At 38.7% G+C, this 21590-nt stretch overlaps 2 protein-coding genes across 3 annotated transcripts; one reads left to right on the top strand and one right to left on the bottom strand.

The window, feature by feature from the left end:
- The first annotated feature begins 1654 nt into the window (after positions 1-1654).
- Positions 1655-17168, top strand: cdhr2 (cadherin related family member 2). Of its 2 annotated transcripts, none has more exons than XM_035668699.1 (31): positions 1655-1685; positions 3109-3174; positions 3272-3331; positions 3443-3582; positions 3683-3733; positions 3827-3916; positions 4881-4970; positions 5065-5187; positions 6174-6320; positions 6778-6853; positions 6972-7081; positions 8382-8588; positions 8703-8852; positions 8993-9154; positions 9256-9317; positions 9426-9669; positions 10356-10595; positions 10689-10758; positions 10841-11425; positions 11548-11619; positions 12086-12135; positions 12240-12391; positions 13001-13097; positions 13222-13310; positions 13415-13486; positions 13799-13934; positions 14954-15075; positions 15230-15343; positions 15428-15511; positions 15837-15900; positions 15986-17168. In XM_035668699.1, the coding sequence occupies exons 1-31, from the start codon at positions 1676-1678 to the stop codon at positions 16133-16135; spliced, it is 3885 nt and encodes a 1294-aa protein (XP_035524592.1). In that variant the 5' UTR covers positions 1655-1675; the 3' UTR covers positions 16136-17168. The 2 variants fall into 2 exon arrangements, with proteins under 2 accessions (XP_035524592.1, XP_035524591.1); XM_035668698.1 differs by having other exon boundaries at positions 15983-17168.
- Positions 17169-17322: 154 nt separating this feature from the next.
- On the bottom strand, positions 17323-21158 carry LOC118333165. Its single transcript, XM_035668701.1, has 2 exons — positions 21027-21158; positions 17323-20567 (listed from the first exon to the last, which is right to left on the bottom strand). Exon 2 carries the CDS (start codon positions 20536-20538, stop codon positions 18055-18057), a length of 2484 nt encoding a protein of 827 aa, XP_035524594.1. The 5' UTR covers positions 20539-20567; positions 21027-21158; the 3' UTR covers positions 17323-18054.
- Between the last annotated feature and the right edge of the window lie 432 nt (positions 21159-21590).

Here is a 21590-nt window from a genome sequence, read left to right as displayed (position 1 = left end):
CCCCTGAGGTAATAAAGAACCAATATGACCCACTTTGATTGACATTTCACACATTATAGGTCAGTTTAACAAATAAGCATCATAATTGTGTTTTAGCCATGCTCACGTCATGGCTCTAGGGATGGCAATATCAGTCAGTCCACCACTTGAAATATCTTGCAGCTATTGGTTGGACTGACATGGCATTTTGTACAAACATTTATGATGCCCAGAGGATGAGTCCTAATGATATTTGGTTATTGTTTGACTTTTTCCTTTCTTTTTCTCGCCGCCATGAGGTGACATTTGTTGTAATTTGAAATATCAGATATTGGATGGACTGCTGTGAAATTTGGTATAGGTATTCATGTCATCCTAATGATGACTTGTAATACTTTTACCAAATACATGCTAAAACTAAATGCCATTCTTTGTGTTTTCTGCTAATTAGCAAATGCTAGCATGCTAACACATTAAACTAAGATAGTGAACAATGTAAACACTCTATCCTTAGTTACCCATGTTTGTGTTGTAATTTATAGTGATCCTAGTTTGTTTATTGTTTGACTATATAGACTTTATAATCTTGAATCCTAAAAATAAAACAAATACTAACAGGGGATTCCTTGAAACTAAATCCTGTCCGTGGTCTACTGGGTATATATTATATATATATATATGTAGTAATATATACTACATTTTTTAGTAGTTCTTAAAAAGAGCTGTCAAGGATAACACTACGGTATAATGCTCTACCACACAACTGATGACATTCCCATCAGCCTCAGCTGTACTTTGAGTCCTAATTAGCATAGTGTTAGCATGCTACTTCATTAAACTATGAACATAGTAAATATTAAACCTGCTAAGTATCAGCATATTAGCATTTCAAAATCCAAAGAACCATGTTGTTGTTGTTTTGGAGCGTACGCAATATTTGCTTTATACATGTTAGGGCTTTCAAATGTGTCTTCATGTGTACTTCCAGTCTAAAGACCCTATTTTAAAGAAATAAATAAATGGGGGAAAAAAGGTTTTAAATGTTTCCTGGCAGAGTAGAGGTGTGGGGCCGTGCTTTTGTTTTGAAGCAAATGTCTGATTATGAACGGATTTAGTGGGGGACAAGAGAAGATAATCCTTTGTGTGATGTTGTTTAATTAGGAGGGCTTATTGGGAAGAGCTCATTAGGGAGGTACATGGATCTCTGCTTTCTGTAAAAAGGCATTGGTCCACTGATTGGTTCTGATGAGTTTTAGAAAGGCCCCCAGGTCACATCGGGGTTTTCTCAATGGAAGCAAACAGGCTACTGCTGTTGCCATAACGACATAAGCACCCATTCAAACAAAAGAGCAGTTCAGATGCTTCTGGGTTTCTGGTATGGACATTAGTGACCCGGTATGGCACCGTGCCATGTATTACTGGTGGAGGGGTTTGCCTGGTCCCTGTCTCTCATTACTACATAAACAGCCACAATGTAGCCATGAGGAAAATGAGGCAAAGTTGATTTATTTCCCTTCAGATACTTTTGGGTGTTTGTTTTAACAAGGACACACACACAGGAAGTTTGCTGTTGTGTTATTGGCTGTGCGTTTCGTGTTAATCATTCATGTTTACGACTACAAGACGATAATCACTAGGAGGAACAAAGAGCCAAAGGTCTCATCTAGACATCAGTATAGGAGAAGCTCCTTGGTGAATGTTGTTCGGTAAGTCTGATTGCTGCATTTTAAGTAAGATTTGCCTTTAAAAAAAAGGTTAGTGTAATGTTTTTAGTCACAATGTAGAATGGTGACTATTACAAAAAGAACAAATGCAATTCTTTTTTCAATATATCTGTGTACTTGTTGTTCTAACATTAAATAGATAGAAAATATGTGACGTTATCTTCAATTTAACATGGTAAAATATCTTGTAGTGTACTTTATCACTCCTCTTTTGATAGTTAAATCTTTAAACAATTCTCAGAAGCATGGAGATACCAAAGTGATTAATCCTTGGAAGTCACAGCATGTAAAAATCCTTAAAGCTCATATTTATTATAAATTAATTATTGCTCCTAACATCAAAAAGTACAGATTCTAAACTTTCTTTTGTCTTTACATCGAGTAGACAGTAGAACTATAGTGGCAAAACCCTTACAAACTGTAAGATAGCCGTAACCATTCATACATACTCCTTTCTTACATCCTAAAAGGGGACAGTCACTTAGATAAAGACTACATTTAAATTTACAAACTGAATCGTGAATGTAAAATCAGCCTGAAGGGCACACTGTAAAATGCCGACTTGTTATTGGCCTCTTAAAGATTACTCAACAACCCAGTGAAATTAAGTTTCGATTCCCAGGTGAATGTAAGACAATGTAATGTAAATTTAATACTGTACAAGTTCTTGTTTATATTGGAAAATAGATAACCATATATTTAAACTTATATAACTCTGCTCTTCTTTTCGCTCTAACTTTATCAGTATTATAGAAGAAATCACACAGGGCAGAAAGCTGGCACTGCTCTCTCTGTAATCTAACATGTCCTAGCACTGTAATGGGTGTGGCCCTCTTCAATAAGCTGTTCAATTTCAACCTGTTCAAGTAACTTCACTGTGTTTTTATCCAGCTGCAAAACTGAGTTTTTATTGAATTAAATGATTGTTGGTGTTTAGGAGAAATAAAATGTTTATATAACTTGTCTAGATAAGTGTGGCAGATGAAATAAATGATTCAAATGTCTAAATTATCTTTAAAACTTTCACAATTTAAATAATATTTTTTGCCTAATAAGTAGGGATGCAACTTACAATTATTTGTGTTAGTGATTATTGTCTCAATCTGTTTATGAATCATTTAGTCTAAAACATTGCTTGTTTTGTCCAACCAAAAGTCTAAAACCAAAAGTAATCAATGCACAATTATATAAATCAGATAAAAGCCTGGTATTTCAGAAGTTGAGACCTGAGTTGATCATAATTTTTAGTCATGCTAGTAGCATTTTATTCAACTTTTGAATGGATTCCACAACTTTGAATCTTGATTTCCTTGAACAGAAGTTGCTATTTGTTTGACTCATGAATGAATCAACTGATTGTATCAAGTCTACTTATTAGACTTATCTTTCTTTTTTAAATTTTCAGACATGGGGGGGATTGCAGGAAGTATGTTGTTGTTATGCCTGTTGAGTCTTATCAGCTTAACTGATGGTGAGTATTCAGTTCATTTTATTATGATTTTGTCCTTATCTCTTTAATGACTACTTATCATGATACTTATACTATGTGTTGTACGGTTTTTCTACAGCAAATAGCAGTCCTGTGATCAACGTAAATCTTTATAAAGTGTGTGAAGACGTCCCCATTGGTAAGTGTATGAGAGAAAGAGAGATATTGATATTTATTTCACCTTTGTGACATTACACCTCAACAATTACTGCACACATTTACATATGTTTCACTGATGTTGTCTTTGCAGGTGTGGTTGCGTTTACTATAGACGCATCAGACCCAGAAAATGCCCTGTTGACTTTTAGACTAACTGGGACCAATGCTGGATACTTCACAGTTAATGCAAACACCGGGGCTGTGTCAGTGCAGAGGGAACTCAATAGAGAGGTATGGTGTGGTGGAAGTAGACACCCTTCAGTTGTCAATGATTTCATTTTGATTCTCTGTGTATGTGTTTTCTGATTTTGTCTACATTTTTTTATTCAAGAATAGCGATGTAATGGTACTTGGAGTTATTGTGTCTGATGGTCCCAATGAGGTAAGTGACTTTTCAGTTAATGTTAATCATCCATTATACAGTATATCAGTTTGTCCATTATATTCATACAGCACATAATGTTATGTCTTTTAGGTAGAAGGACGTTTAAATATAATATTACTGGATGCCAACGACAACAAACCAATATTCACATCGTCTTCATATGATTTTAACATCCCAGAGGTAAGTCAAACATATTTAAGTTAGTAATTCTCATAACCTATTTGTGTATCCATTTTTCTGCTCCAGAATGTTGTTTGTATGTAGAAAAAAAAATACACCTGAATGTGTCACATGTCCGTCGGAGCAAGGTGCAACTTAAAAACAATGAAAAAAAACTCCTGCACTGTCTCGCTTACTGCTAAACAATGTTCTTTGACAAATTGAGACTTTTGTTCCTATTTGGTTTAAATAATGGATTTAATGTTTGAAAATACTGCAGGATTTGTAAGGTTTCAGTATGTTTAGATCTTAAAGGTCCATTGTTTAACATATAGGAGGATCTACTGGCAGAAAATGGAATATAATAATCATAGGTATGTTTTCATTAGTGTATAATCACCTGAATATTGGGATCGTTATGTCTTTGTTACCTTAGAATGAGGCATTAATAACGATGACATGGGTTGATTTTCATGGAATTTGCCATGTTGAACCGACCTTGTTTCTACAGTAGGGACAAACCAAGATAGGGGTGTTCACGTGTTTTGATCCACAGCTACAATGCTAGTTACCACTAAATCCTGCACAGTGGACCTTGAAATTGACTTTTTATTTTCTAGTTTTGTTTGCTTAAGATTAATTGGCATTACTGTATTGGGTAATTTTGTATCTTTTATCATTTCATCATAATTTTTTTTTTGCTATTGTCTGACTGGTGACATAATGCTTCAAGGTGATCATCTTGAAGACTCACTGTAGTCCTCTGCAGTAAGCGAGTGTACAGGAGTTCCTCTCATTGTTTTCATGTTGTTTGTGTACTGTCAGTTAACTGTGTGCTCCAGGCCTCTGTGTGAGAAAAGCATACACTTTCCAATCTATTATCATGTCAAACTTAGCTTACAAAGTTGTTAACGCTGAGAGACATTTGTATGTTAAATTTTCTTCTTTTTTCCCCCTTTGTTTTGATCCCCGTCCAATTTATCAGAGCACCACTGTAGGTTCAAGTCTGTTTAAGGTGCAGGCCACTGATGAAGACACTTCAAATGCTGGTGTTGTTCAATACAGTATCGATGAAGTAATCTTCTTTTTTTAAATCATGTAAATTATTAATATTGTATTGTGATGTTCCATACACTTTATTGATGCATCGTTTACACTGTATTTTCTAGGTTACTCCAGGGGCTGGAATGGGTCTGTTTAGCATCGTAGCCACAACTGGTGAAGTCAAATTAAGTGGACGTCTGAATTACACTTCACTGAGCACTTTCTATCGGCTGAAGATTGTCGCAACTGTAAGTATTATGCTTTCACATTAGTTTGGGTTTCATATTCTTGCTCTCAATGATAACAACAAGAAATGAAACAAGTGACAAAGTATCGCTTGAAACTTAAAGATGCCTTAATCGTTGATGCAAACACTCCTTAACATATTTCTGTACTCTAAATGAAGCTACAACCAGCAACATTAGCTTAGCTTAGCATAAGGGCTGGAGACAGGAAGGAAAAAGCTAGCCTGGCACACTCGGCTTGTCCAAGAATTACCAATGAACTACACACTGGTTTGTGGATGAATTAAACAAATGTTATACCATGGTCTGGGAGAATACTGATTAATATCTAATTAACAGATGCAAGGTGTCCGTTAAAGACACTAATTTAAATTATATTTACTGTTTGTCAACCCTACACATGACATTGAATCTAGTTAGCATAATGCTAGCTTTGTGGCTCGTAGCTGAGCGGGCTAGAAATATCTCACACTGCCAAGTCATAGCTAAGGTTCGTCCTATTTACTGGAGTTTGCATTGCATAAGAACCATATGGTATGGTATGGTATTGTTCCAGATATAAGTCAAGCCCTCAGGCATTACCAGGGAAATGTAGTTTTAGCTTGTGTAAAACTTTAGATGAAAACTTTAGAATATTTTTTTCCTTTGACAAGTGACCATGGTATAAGAGGGATAATGACCTTCAAGCGGTCCATAATCAGGAATGAATGGACTCTGCGGAGGCAAATGTCTGACGCACAGGCCTCCTGTTATCCTTTAATTCCCTATAATGGACTCCTTGTCAGGGTAATACCAAATACTTAATTAGTGAGCTTTAGAGGTGCTGGTTGGTGGATTTTGTTACCTGTAGACAGAGCCAGGCTAACTGTTTCCCTTTGCTTCCAAGTTATATGCTTAGTACTAAATGTGTAGATTTTGTGCTGAAATTATGATTTTCATGGTTTAAATCCTTTTGTATGACATCAACATCCTTGTGTGTCACCTAACAGGATGGTGGAGGCAACTGTTACAGTGCTGAACCCAACTTCCACTCAACCACTGCTTTTTCATTCATTACGGTTGTGGACGTCCCAGACCTCGACCCACAGTTCATAGGTGTTCCCTACGTAGGGAGAGTAGAAGAGAATTCTGCTGTGGTAAGTATGCTTAACTGGATTGATGTTAATTTAAAAAAGTAAATGAAAATGAAGTAAAGTCCAATGCATCCGACCCTTCAGTTAAAAACATTTTTTTTGCATTTGTGTGACATCTGCTTTTAATTTAATTAATTTTAAACACAAAATTAAAATCATGATGATGTGACATTTGTTGGGGTCTGTGTACCAAACAACATTTTATACATCTTACATTTGGAGAATCAGATTTGTAGGCCAGGGCAGATGATTCTGGTGCTTCTGTTTCATTATATTGCTTTTTTTCATACATTTGACCTCTTTCAAAAAAAAAATATAATTAATTCAAAAGGATATTGCACTTAGCATTGCCATATTGTGATTTCGATAAAATATTTAGTTTAACCGTGCAACCCTAGTGTAAATGAGGAGGCTTTCAACTGCCTTTAGTTTCAGAAAATCTTTTTGTCTGCTTTGCCAGGGCCAGTCTGTGTTTACAGTCACTGCTATAGACCAGGACTTAGGAATCAATGATAAACTCATCTACAGCATTCAAGGTAAGGCCTCATCAACTTAAAAAATGTTTGAACAATTTGTTGTTTGCACTGAGTGAGTAAGTCAGAACCATTTCTTACTTACTTTTGGGCTTTTTTTCTCCACATTGTTTTTTTACAGATTCCACAGTAGATGGCCTGTTTACAATCTCAAGCGATACTGGCATCATATCTGTATCAGCAGCAATCGACAGAGAAACTATTGGTGACACTGTTACCCTGGCTGTAAAGGTACAGGTTGTTTTTTTAAGGAATACATCAAATTTCTCCTCTGTATATTTTTCCTTGTGCAACTTTTCCATGGTGATATTTCTTATTTTTTATTTTACATCCCTTTTGTATTAACTTACCCTGATTAAAAGGAATAGTTCATAGTATTTTGCATAGTAGTGTGAGATAAGAAGAACAACACCACCCTCATGGCTGTATGCTAAATATCAAACTAGAGCCAGCAGGTAATTAGCTTAGCTTAGCGTGACTGGAAGCATGGGAAAACAGCTAGCCTGGCTCTGTACAAGGTAAAAAAAACCTACCACAAGTCTCTGCTGGTTGCCTGGCAACCTGACGGTATTGATAAGACACCATGAAGTCACTGCACAAAAGTCTTCCAGCTCATGTAAAACCACAAATAGTCATTTTTACATATCGGTTTGTGTATGGATTAAACTAACAAGATATAACATGTTAATAAGGTATGCTTATGCTGGATGCTGGTAGGCAGATACTCTCATCCAACTCTCGTAACATACTTCCCAAAATGTTTAGCTATTTGTGTAACATATTCAAAATCAGGCTTGCCAAACCTCTAATCATTATTTGAGCCCTTTCAGATCCAAACAGCACAGAGAACAAAGCTCATGCTAACACACCAGCAGCTGTGGAAAGTAGAAATATTTCAAAAGAGTTTCCTCTCACCTTGAAGAACACGTCCAAGAGACAGCAGAGCCAGTCTCCTGCTGTCTGCATCGCTACCAAAAAAGGGTTCAAGCATGAGGGGATGAACACGGGTCGAATGGCGAGCAACCCAGGGAGTGAGGCTCAGTGTTAGGGCAGCGTCTTAGGAGGCAGAAAAGGGGTTTGTGAGGGAGGGATGTGAGAATGAGGTTAGACACAAGTGTAAAGCTATACAGGGAATTACCTAAAGTATGAAAATCAAAGAAAGATACCTGCTGCAGTCTGTGAAATATAACAGAAAATAAAGTGTGGCCCTTGTTTGCACTCAAAACTTGCAGGAAGAGAATAAGAGGAAGGGGAAAAAGGAAATATCTCAATATGTGATACACGTAGTGATGGAATATAAGAATACGACAAATTAGTCCAGTCATGTCTAACTAATGTTACATACAGTGTCTTAATGATCAGTTATGTGTCACCATGCTTTGGTATGATGTATTGTCACAAATTTGAGACTAACTCAAAACTGAATTTGAGGACAAAAAGTTTTCTTCAGTCTTGAAAACCTTATTTGATTGAGAGTATTTATTTGGCTAATATTGAGGCAGTGAAATGCTTATATTTTGTTCAAATATAGGCCACTGAGTCTAAAGTAAACACCAACGGGGTCTTCGCCAGCACCACAACAACTGTACTGATCAACATCATCGACCTCAATGACCAGATCCCAAAGTTTTACAAGTGTGGTGAGGTCTGTGAGACTGCGAGTCACTTCACAGGAGAGGTCTTCGAACACTCGTTAGGGTCAATTCCGTTCGACATGACAGTCAAAGATCTGGATAAGGTAAGAAAAAAAATAAATCACAGAAAAGGAGAGATGAGGTTTTCCTGTAATGCATTACCAGCTCTGGGTAACATCAATTTTCAAGCATTAATCATCTTCCTTGGCTGTTTACAGTTTTCCAACACTAAACTAACCCTGGAGGGAGCCGACAAGGACGTGTTTTCTGTGGAACCTCAATTCACCTCATCAGACAGCATTGTTCAGTTTCTGGTCAAGCAGCCCCAAAAACTGGATTATGAGAAAACAACGCAAATGGTTCTACAAGTAAGAAAAGTTCAAAGCAGGCCGTGAGCCCATGATATTAATATTAGCGAGCACCTTTCATCTTCAGGTTATCGTATTTAATAAATCATTTTTTAAAGCATTTTTACCAGTCTGAAGTATTTCTTGTACTTGTGATGCAGGTGATTGCCACAGATGTAGATGAGCCCACTTTCAAGTCCACTGCTACAGTTACTATTAACATCAAGGACACCAATGACAACAGCCCTAAGTTTGAACAAGACACATACAAGTTGAAGGTGGCTGAGCACTCTGTTGCTGGGACGATAATAGCAAACATAACTGTAAGTCCTATTTACTATCTGGAGTCTCACTCAGGCGGTTTGAACTTGCATGCACTCTTGAATGGCACTCAGGAGAGCACATGTTGTTTGTTTTTCCCTAGGCAAAAGATCCTGACAGTATGGATAAAGACAACATTACCTACAAACTTCTTCCAGAGAGCATGTATGTCTACATCTGAACCAAACTGCAGTTATTCTGTGTAATAATAATAATTAACAACCCTTTGGGGACTGAGACAACATCACTGAACAGTCTGTATCTGTGTTCCAGATTAGTGTATTTTGACGTGGAGCCACGTACAGGCTCAGTTTACGTGAAAAACGCTGATCTGTTGGATCGGGAGGTCAGATCTCTGTATTCAGCGACTCTGCAGGCCAAAGACACAGACGGCAAGCCTGGTAGCACAGTGCTGGAGATAACTGTGACTGACATCAACGACCAGCCTCCAGTCATGAACAGAGACTCTTACCTGGTGTTTGTTCAAGAGGGTGGAGAGCTTGAACTGAAAATAGAGGTAAGTGTGAGATAACACTTAGAAAACAGTAAATATTTCCATCTCATAGAATATAGCTATAGTCAATATAGCACTTTACACTTTACAAAACTCATGATGGACAGTTTTTTTTTTTACAAAAGAATCAAAAATGCTAAAGGCTAATCTAGAGAAATATTCATGGGGTAGAAAGAGGAAAAGCCCCCGAATGAAGATATTTTAACTCAAAAACTTATAAAATTATTATGGCACCTTAGTAAAGCACAGAATACAAATATTTAAAGATGGCATTAGAAATCAATAAACAGTTTTATTTACAAATATCTTTTTCATTGAACTTAAGCCTATCACTGCTAAGCTTATTGTTTTCATTTGTATAGTGATAGCAGTGGCTTCAGCACAACAATGCATAAAGCCAGGTTCACAAAGAAATTAAGTAATCTTAGTTTGTTGTGAAAGAAATTGATTGGCCTGCTGAGCGTCAACCTCAACACCTTTCGGATAAACTGTAACTCTGAGTGCAAGTCAGGCCTTATCACACAACATCTGCCTGAAATCAGAAGGATAGAAACTGTTACAGCAGCATATTAATGCTGATAGTTTTGGACATCACATATTGGTTTCCGCAAGCCTCACTTACTTTTGGCAGTATTAAGTAAGAAATGTAGTTTCTTAACCATTTCTTCTAATGTTTCTCATTTGGACAGGCTACTGATGCAGATGAATCAGACACAGCAAACAGCCAAATAGTGTATGCAATCTTACCAAGCACGTACAGTGACAACTTCACCATCGATCCTAACACCGGTGTGTTAAGAAACAGGGGTGAGCTTGATCGTGAGTCAATGGACCCGAAGCTGAAAGGGAGGATTGAGCTCAATGTAACCGCTACTGACAAGGGTACTCCCCCACTGTCTACCACGGCCACAGTCATCATCAATGTAGAGGTAAGTCTTCAGCAGTTTATAGCAGATTATTAGTGCTACTGATGCCACTGCTCCTGGTGAGGATGATAACAGTTTTCCTTTGATGCATCCCAGGATAAAAATGACAACATACCACAATTTGGAACCTCCTCTTACACATTCTCTGTTAAAGAAGGAGAAAAAGGTCAGTATTTACCTTTGCAAAGCCCTTTCAAGTGTTCATAACTGTGTGGCTGAATTTGAATTGTATTTTTCCACCCAATCAGGTGCATTCGTTGGTTCTGTTTATGCTGAGGATTTGGACCAAACGACAGAATTTAACCGCATTTCTTTCAGCATCATTGATGGAAGCTTTGGCAGCTTCATCATCCGCTCGTTTGCAGATGAGCGGGGTTACAGGGGAAACATCAGCGTGGACCCCGACATTGAGCTGGACTACGAGAGCAGTCGCAAGCAATTCAACCTGCGGGTGGAGGCAACAGATCTGGAACAGAAGAAGGCTGTTGTGATGGTGGAGGTGAACGTGTTGGACGTGAATGATGAGAGGCCCGAGTTCAAGCCGATACCGACTGTGATAGTGAAGGAGAACACCACCATCACTGGGGTTGTTGGGAGTTTTACAGGTTATGACAAAGACGGAAACCACTCCCTGATCTACGAGCTGGAATCCATGAAATGCAGATGCAATGACTCTCTGATACCCTGCAATAGCTTTATCCTGGATCCGACAGGGGAAGTCAGAGTCAACCCAAAAGACACAGTGGATTATGAACAATGTGTGCAGGTGCTGATAGAGGCTGAGGTTGTGGACAAGTTCACAGAGAAAGGAGAGAACAACAGTGTCACAACAGGTCAGCACTGGGTTGTATGGAGATAATAAAAACATAAGAGCATCAAATAAAAGCATAAAAAGCATGAAACTGTCAAATACAGACCTACAAACACTTCACTTTTTGTTTTTTTATTATTTCAGGAGAAATGGTGATCAACATTGAAGACATCAATGACAATGCTCCAGAATTTATTTACTCAGATTCTGTATTTGGTGAGTGTATATCTGAGCTTGTATGATTGCAAGTAAATTTGATCTAAAGCAGCATTTTTAAAATTTGTTTTCTGGCTTATGAATCCCTAAACCCCCCTGTAGCGTGTCCACTCACGATTCATTTTTCACTTCTTGCATAAGTCTCTAAGAGTATTGGACCAAATACCTGATACTAGAACTGGTATTGGTGCATCCCTAATTATTATTATGTTATATATTTATAACTTTATAATTCAGGAGAAATATTGAAATTGTCATCTCTGACTAGTTTGGAAACCACTGAGCATTATGGGACATTTTCCTACTCAACAACGACAACAAAAACTCATTGGAACAAGTCATTTAAACCAATAAACTTTTTTCTTTTGAACAAAAGTAAAACTTGTACATATAAAACTTTTGGGCTATATTTAGTCAATTTTGTTAACACTATAATGTTTAATACTGATTTTTCTTTCGATTTTAGTTGTGGTGTCAGAAAGTGCCAATAAGGGGACATCGGTTGCAGGAGTGACTGTGAGTATGAATGAAAAACATTTAATTGACCTGACACCAGATTGTTAATGAGATATGTGACATGGTGTCTAGACATTCTTGTTTGTGTCTCTTGCTGCTCTCAGGCTACAGACCGTGACTCTGGAATAAACAGGCAGATTGAGTTTAAAGTAACAGCAGTCCAATTTGAAGACATCAACAATCGTACAACTAATATGAGGATTCTGTTCGAGGCTGTCACCACGCAGCAAAAGGACATTTATGTCGGAATCATTCAGTGAGTACAAAATCCATCCATCAGCATCATGCTACCATATCTCATTCTACTCTTAACATGTGTTTGGATTTTCTCACACGCTTTGGTGTTTACCTCTGCACTCAAGGATGGATTTTTGAACAGGCCTTCTGAGCACAGACCCGATTGCCCAAAGGGTCAGGGGGAGCCACTGAAGTGACTGTTAGTTTGAAAAGACAATCAAACAACTACAAAGAGATACAAAACAGCTACACAGAAATAAAATAATTACAAAACTACAATGACTGCAAAAAAGACCCAAAAAACACTACAATGAGATAAAAAATGACTACAAGGAACGAGAACAAGATGGCCGTCCACCTAGAGCCGGGGTTTGCTCGAGGTTTCAGCCTCTTAAAAGGACGGTTTTCCCTTGCCGCTGTCGCCAAGTGCTTGCTCATTGTGGAAATTGTTGGGACTATGTAAATGCTTGATATGAAAGGTTTCCTGAGATACAAAACTTCTGTTATGATTGGTTGCTATACAAATAAAATAGAATTGAATTGAATACATGTAAAAAAGACATAAATGACGTCTGTGCCCAAGGGTCCGTTTTTGGCCACACTCATGATTTCCCTTAATTTTCCACAGAACTACAGAGGGGCTTGATGTGAAACTGAAAGGGAAGTATTTGGTGACAGTAACTGCAACTGACACCGGCGACCTCTCTACAAGCACCATATTGGACGTGAGTGGCAGAAATCCTACAGCTAGGTTTTCATTTATGACCCACAGCGAAGGGTTATCCTGTCTGTGTTGTATCAGTAAGACTTCAGTCTGTGTTCATGCTTCTGTTATTTTTACTTTTTTAGATTTTCAATGTCGATGAAACGTACAAAGTTGAACTTGAATTTACATCTTCTGAAGACGAAGTTGAAAAAAACCTCAATGAAATCACCAGGTACATTTCTCCATGCTATACTGTGTTTTAGTATTTTTCAGTTTTTCATTTTAAATCTTTCTCATCATTGACTTTTTATTGTTTTCGGATCTCTATATTTCCAGGGCGCTTACTGCTGCCACCAAGACTGCTGTTGAAATTGTTGCAATCAGGTCCAGCACTTCTGCAAGATCAAAGCAAGTTCCTTTTCACATGAACTTTAAATCCCCATTCATCAAAATAAATTATACAGTCTGTCAAGATAGATACAGATCACAAATTATTATCTTGTTTTGACAGGAACCTCCAAAATAATCCTCAGCTTTTCACTTGCAGACATGTCACTGTTGTCCACTAGGTGGTGCCAGTGTTCTTGTAAACTATCATACTGTTGAGGATAAACTATTTTTGAATAATTGTAGACAATAATTGCAGCAACACAAGAGGATTTTTATTTATTTTTAGGTGAATTATTTTTACTGTTTAAGTGAGTTGTTTTCTTCTCACAGGGACAAGGGTAACACCATCATTGTGGCATATTTTGTCTACCCCAACGGGACTGCTCTGACCTCTGTTGAAGTGGACACGATGCTCTCTAAACCTGAACATTATCTTGTGCTGGGACAGCTCGGCCTCAAGAACATTGTAAGTACGAGCGGTTGAAGAGCTTATGAAGTTTTATTTTCTGTCATGTTTTACTTTCTTTCAAAATACATTATAAAAGTCATGGAAGCAGCATTAAATGCCCTTTGTGAATCTAATTCTATTTTCTAATTTTCTATTATTTCTTCTCCTACTACTGACATCAATACAGTGTATCTGATTTACAACACTGAGGAGATTTCCATCCTGTATGAGGAAATCTCTAAAAGGAAAACAGTAGGCTCATTAGAAGTATTTACTAGGAGACTGAGGAAATCTGTTGCTTTGACAGAGAAATAAAGATTATTGTTGTTATTATAATATTGATTGTATTTTAGTCTTCTTCTGGGATTTGTTTAGCTGAACAGAATATTAACTGGGAGCAATTAATTAATCATTACTTTATTTTACTCAGAGGTGGGAAATAACAAAGTACAAGCACATTGTTACTGTACCTTAGTTTTTTTTCAGGTATTGTACTTTACTTGAGCATTTATTTTTCTCTTTACTTTTACTATTTCTCCTTCATATATTTTCAAAACAGGCTTGTTACTTTAGTATTGATTATTATTGTCTTTTGCATAATTGCACGTCTTTCCCAGATCAAGATTGGTGCATATCAAACATGATGTAAAAATAGACAAGGGAGGGAGCATTGACCTTATTTAAAGTTTCAGTTAGCTTTGCACAGAAACAGCTGGAATGTCCTTCAGAGAAACCATCTGAATTGAACTTGAGTAAACAATATGTGTACCATTGCCACCTCTGGATTTACTATATTTTACTACAGTTTACAAAAGATAATCAGAATTTAGCAGAATAGTTTGAAAAATGATCAGATTTCTCATACACAAATTAAAACAAATTCTTCTTATTATAGTTTTATTTTACTTACATTTTAGTGTAATTTATAAATGATACTTGCAGAAAGTTTCAGAACTATATAACAAGAAGTGTAAATAAAACCTTATAGGTCCACAGACAGCAATATATTAAAGATATATTTCTTACTTCTGCTTCAGGGGAAGGCTCCTGTGAATGAACCCGACACGGACCCTGTGAAGTACGCCTTGTTTGGGATGGTGGCAGGCCTCGTCATCGTACTGGTTGTCCTCATCACTTCCCTAATGTGCACTCGCAGAACGTAAGAAAGGGGATTTGGAATAAAGTTAGGGACAGGTCAATTAACTATTAACCACACAGTTTATCCCAGTAAAGCCACACATGCCAGTTTCCTATAATCTGAAAACTTCTTTGAGAGGTAGTGTGTTTACTAATCAACTCACGTCACACTACAGCTACAAGAGGAAACTGAAGGCAGCTAAAGCCATGAACTCTGCATCCATGATGACTTCTGACAACCAGAAAAGTGGCGCTGTAGTGCCTGGAACCAACAAATACACCATGGAGGGGTGAGGAGATGACAGATAAATTAATGAATCAATTATATGAAATAAAACATATCTCTGACTGTGCATATCATTATTCGCTCAAAGGGCTAATCCTGTTCTCAACCTCAACATCGACACGGCCATGATCCTGGGATTGGACGAGGAGAGCTCAGATGTGGACAAAGTCAGGTAAATAATTAGTCTCTGTGACTCTCTCCATCATCTGTTGATAGCGGTGATTCGCTCGGTCACCGCATTTTGACAAGGTGGTGGCTCATAGTGACAAACGACCTCGCTCTCCACTCTCTAGCAGTGCTGGTTAATAAACTGGGAATGTTTCCAGGTGAACATTTTGTCCCAGTGTGCTCACTACAGCATGTTGTGATGGAGAACTGGGTTTCAGCTCCCGATGTCGACATGCGACCTTGATTTAAATAAAAAAAACTCTTTCTGAAATGATTAATTGTGCATATGGAGTTTGAACTTTGAACCTGTTTTTCTTTTTCCTCTAAAGCCTGAACTCCCTGGACTACAGTGATGAGATGAGCAGTGATGACAAGGATACAAAACCCATCATGGTGAGTTTGCATTTCAAAATCCATCTTTATTTGTACTTATTAGAATATAGTCTAATTTTAAGTCTTGTCTGCTCCTCAATAGCAGATGATCAAGGAAGAGGAGGAGGAGGACAACGGGCCACCAGAGTACATTGAACCCCTGGGTGCAGCGCTGGCCCAGCGGGGCGAGAAGAAAAGCACCAACAATCCTCTGATGGGATATGATAACCCTGAGTTCAGCACTACAGACCTGTGAGGAAAATAATGAAGGGGAGACTGACCAGAGGCCTCAGATGGACATATGTTGCTTCCTTGTGTCTTTAAAAGGCCTTATTCTTCTGACCAATAGTAGTGTATTATTTAAGATTCATGGCACAATTTGTTCTGTCTAAACATTCAATCAAGGGTAAACAAGAAGAAAAACCAAAATTAGAGATTGTTTCTCTATGAAAACAATATAACAATACCACATAGTATACTTTATCTCATGGAATTTGGTTTGGTTATTGATTTGAGAACTGTTATGTTAGTCCAACAGATTATTTGACTTTCAATTAAAATATGCTTATGCTTGCATGGATTTATAGGAAATATGCTCATTTACTCTCTTTAGATGAGAAGATTGATGCCACTTTCATTATCTTAGCTTAGCATTAAGATTGGAAACAAGAAAAACAGCCTAGCAGAACCTCAAAGGCTCACTTTGTTTGATGTGTACAAAAAACATAAAATGTTGGACAGAGCCCCTTGTTTCCAGTCTTATGTTAAGCTAAGTGCCTGCTGGCTGAGGCTTCTTATTTAGCGCACTACATTAGCATGGTATAAACCTTCTTTAATTCTCTTTAAATATTTCCGAAACAGTCGGACTCTTCACAGAACAGAACAGAAGCAATGGTAAATCAAACAAAACAATTGTTTGTTGCACATGTGAATCACTTTATTTTTTAATATATTAAGCAACAGTTTAAAAACTGTTTGTTGCTTTGAAATAAATTGTATTATAAGTTATGTCAACACACAATGCTAATTTTTGTTGCAGCTGATGCTAATAGAAAGAAAATCCAAAAAGAGGAAACAGAAATATTGCATAATGTATGAAATCCTTATTTATGACTGCACCTCAGCAAAAACGGTTTAATTTGTCAGTGTTTGCTTTGGGTTTGTGGTACTTGCTGAAATAAAACCTCATGCAGCGTGACTTTGTGACTTACAAGCAGCAGATTGGAAATATTATTGTTTACGGACATCTAAATGAATGTATCTGCAAGTGCAATCTGTGAATAAAATCTATTTCTCCAAATGTGGATTTGATCCCACTTTTATGAAGTGAAGGAACAAACAAATGAACACCAACATCACTGGCACTGTGACAACCGCTGAATTAAAACACATTTAAAATAAGTTTCATCACATAAATTACAACTAAATCACTAATTATGGCATTAAATTACAGTAAGTAGTAAAAATACCCTCATCAGGACTTATTACTTTTCTCAAGTGATCATGATTGTGCTCGTCATCAGTACATTTTTATACTTTTCACAACACAAACAAGTTAAAACGTGCCAAATCTAAAAGCAGAATATAAGACATACAAAAGCCTGCACTAATAGTAGGGACTCCTCTCACACTGATCAAGGCAACATTTAGGTCAACTTCAACTTCCAAGCAGAATAAAATAACCTCCAGGTTGTAGTGACTTCATAAAACTGTCACTCTGCTAGCAACCCTCTCCATTGAAGCTGTGTTCAGCAACCAGTAGGACGGTTACCATGGCTTCATATCTTAGGTGTCTGAGGTGCATAAAAAAAAAGCATCAATAGCTAAAATGACTCATGGACAAATGAATGGCCCGGGTGAAAAACATTCAAAGAGAAGAGCTAACGATGACACTGATATATCAGCCTCATTTTTCCAAAACATGGGAAACGTGGAATTCCAAGAAAACACAATAAAATCCATCTTCTACGACTGATATTCTCAGCGATCAATGCTCCATGATAGAAGTTGTATATTAAATGCTTTTGTGCTTTTTTTTGTCCTGTGTGAGGAGGTGATTTCTCAACACACTGTCACATTGAAGTAAATCAGTGAATGCGCTGTATCACATTACGTGATTTTCCAGCACAGGGTTTTTTTTCCTCCAACCAGCTGTTGTTGTTTTTAATTCTTATGTCACTCAGTGGTATGAGCTTTGGAGCAACAATGTGGCTGCTGCATGTTCTCCATCATCAGACGGAAGGGGTTTCTTCTGCGTCGGCTCACCTCTGAATCCTGCTCTCCCCTCTTCCCTGCCCGGCCCTTACCTGAACCCCCCTTAGTGGATTCTGAAGAGAGGGGTATGGCCGAGGGGTTAAGTGGAGGAGGGGGAGGCATGGAGGGCTGCCTCTTCTTCACCTGTTTCTCCAGGTGTTTCTGGATAGCTGAGCCCAGCACAGTCACCTCCACCACCGCCCCATACACCTCCCACGTCATCCCCTTTTCATCCCAGCTCACCTCCTGCACCGGCTCCTCAGCTTTCTCCTTACAGTTTTTTGCATCCTTTGTGTCTTCTTCAGATGCTTCCACCTTTTTCTCTTCGGTTAGTTTCTCCTCAACTGCTTCCACCTTTTTCTCTTCGGTTACTTTCTCCTTAACTGCTTCCACCTTTTCCTCTTCGGTTAGTTTCTCCTCAACTGCATCAACCTTTTTCTCTTCAGTTACTTTCTCCTCCACTACTTCCACCTTTTTCTCTTCAGTTAGTTTCTCCTCAACTGCTTCCACCTTTTTCTCTTCGATTAGTTTCTCCTCAACTGCTTCCACCTTTTTCTCTTCGGTTAGTTTTTCCTCAACTGCTTCCACCTTTTTCTCTTCGGTTACTTTCTCCACACCTGCTTCTACCTTTTTCTCTTCGGTTGCTTTCTCCTCCTCTTCAACTGTTTCCTCTTTGTCTTTCACCACCTGCTCCTTTTTATCATCTTCCTCCTCCACTATCTTCTCCTCTATGCTGGCTTCCTTCCTGATCTCAGGAAAAGTTGTGATGGTGGGCGTTCTTGGAGTCATAGGTGCTGTAGCGACAGAGCGAAACTCCACCTGCTGACCCACCTGCAGCTCAGCGTCTTTAGTCTCTGTACCCACAGCTGAACACTTTCCAAAAGAGCTGGGGAAGTAGAAGGCGTGGTCCCCCTCAGGAGGGGTCATGGGGCTGGTAGCTACAGACTGACACTGCACCACCTCTAGGCTCACCTGTGTGCGGATGTTGTGGCAGCCAAAGGGAGCTGGAGATTCAGGGACGGGAGGCTTTGTCACGGAAACCCCTCCCAGCTCCTCACATGCACCTTTGTTTTCTTTGACCTCTGAATTGTCACATTTCACGTCTGTTTTTACATCATCAAAAGCAGCAACAGAGGACTCCTCAGCTTCGTTTTGTGGAGGGTTTGTGTTCAATATATCCTGTGCATGATGAGGAGCCACAGTTTCTGTGAGGATATTTTCCTCATATTCATCTATTTTGACCATCTCTGGCTCTGTTGGATAAAAAGATGACTCCCCCTCTTCATCTTCATTGTTGTCATAGTGGGTCACTAGGATTGTAATGTCTTGATCCATACTTCCCATTCTCTGCTGCTTACATTGCTGCTTACTATCCTCCAGAGTTACTTGTGAATCTATTAAGCCAGCATCAGGGCAGCTGGTGGAGCTCTCTGGAGATGTATTTGAGCTGAAGTCTTCACTCAGCTCCTTTGATGTGGTAAATTTGATAGCTCCAGTTATCTGTAACTCAGCCTCTGCTGGACTCTTTGTCTTTTTGTCTTGGTGGCCACTGTCCCTCTGCCCCTCACTCTTTTTCACCTTCTCCTCCTTCTGCACCGTCTCTCTCCCGATAAGTTCTGGGAAAGCCGTGGTGGATGGTGTCTTTGGAGTCATGGGGGACGTAGCAACAGAGCAGAACTCCACCTGCTGACCCACCTGTAACTCAGCATCTTTGGTGTCAGCACCCACTGCTCCAGATCTACCAAAAGAGCTTGGGAAGAAAAAGGAATGGCTGCCCTCCGGAGGCGTCATAGGGCTGGTGGCTGCTGAGCAACACTGGACCACCTCCAGGCTGACCTGTGTGCGCATGTGGTGCTGACCAACAGGGGCAGGGGAACGTGGGTCCAAGGGGCCTGGAGTTACTGGTATAGGCACAGAGATATTTTCAATTTCTGCCACTTTTTCTCTGTCATGACTTGTGTTTTCATCCTTTGGCATTTCCCCCTGAATTTCACTGTCTCCATCTCCATCACTTGGGAACTTATTACTGGAGATTGTCGTACCATTATGTGTAGCTGCTGTTGTTTTATCAGCTTCAGGCTGTTGCATCAAAGGGATGGTGTCAGTCTGCGTAGAGTCTTTACCTCCTATAGAGTCTGATTGGTCAGCTGTGTCAGAAACCCCTCCTGACAGTACTTGATCTTTGGATATTGGAATCTTGTCTCTCTCTTCAGCATAGCTGGCATTCATGTGAAGTTTTGGCTGATAGTCCCCCTGATTTGTTGACTCCTGACTCGTGTTAATCTGAGGTCCCTCAGGCACAGCGCTGCCATCTGAGCCACCTGGACGCTCTCCATCATCCGCCTTCTCACAGGGATTGTGGTCCTCCTCTCTAAGACCCCTCATCTCGTCCTTAAGACTCCCCATTCTGTCTCTGCATTAAAGTGGTGGAATACCTGCGGGGCATAACACAGCAGTGACACACTGTGCAATTTGTAATCAGTTACTATAACAACAAGCCCCAGCATGAGTGGAGGAAAAAAAAGGTTTGTTTTTGTAATAAAAATATTCCGTCATACGATATTGATCAAGAATCCAAATAATGACACGTTACATGATTTCTACTATTGTATGTAAATTATTCACATGTTTATTTAGTATTGTAGAACACAGCAATCAACACTGGATATTTATTATTATTAGGCACATGATTAAACTGCATCTTAAATGCTAGATTCATTTATATAATTTTACAGTTTGATCTACCCAAAAAACATTTTATACACAGTTTATATTCAAATTCTGTTTTAATCTATAATCACAAGTCATGCACAGGATCAAGTACCTGTCAAATTTTAACTATGAAAACAAATAAGATAAAACAAATTGTAGGAAATCATGAGTAACAGACATACCTCAGTGGTCTAAGTCAGACTGAAGTCTCTCCACAACTCTCTCTCAGCTTTGGGTCAAACATCGCAAATCTCACCGTTGATCGAAACCCACATCTGTCCGTGTATCTCCCCTGTTGATTGATAGTGATTGCAGTGGCTACAGGTTTGTCTCTAGAAGAATCTATCTTAGGCAATCCTCGCTCTTTAAGCTGTGGCTGTGTCTGTTGAAAAGCTTCACATATCCAGTTTCCCTGGAAACCACGGTCGGGTTCTGACAGTGTGTGGTATATGCAATGACAAAATCTCTGTTCAGCTCTCTAATCATCAGTAAATCATAGTAATTCGCTGCAGGTTCTCATACACAATGCCAACTGTGTGCAGAGAGATTAAACCTGTGAATTGGTGAATTGGTTTAGCTGGAGACATTTTCAAAGAAGCATACACTAGAGATAAAAGCTATCATATCACTTCAAATGATCAGTGTGAGAGCTTCTGAAGTGAGAGTGAAATATGCAGAGGAGGGTTTTCTCTTCTTAATAATGCATCACTACTTTACAGTAAAACAGCAATGTGCGTGTCTGTTGA

The sequence above is a fragment of the Morone saxatilis genome, unplaced genomic scaffold, assembly GCF_004916995.1.
Source record: "Morone saxatilis isolate NCDOM2014 unplaced genomic scaffold, NCSU_SB_2.0 Contig22, whole genome shotgun sequence".
In the NCBI taxonomy this organism is placed as follows: domain Eukaryota; kingdom Metazoa; phylum Chordata; class Actinopteri; family Moronidae; genus Morone; species Morone saxatilis.
The sequence above is the reverse complement of the archived record's forward strand: the minus strand, read 5'-3'. Positions and strand labels throughout refer to the sequence as shown.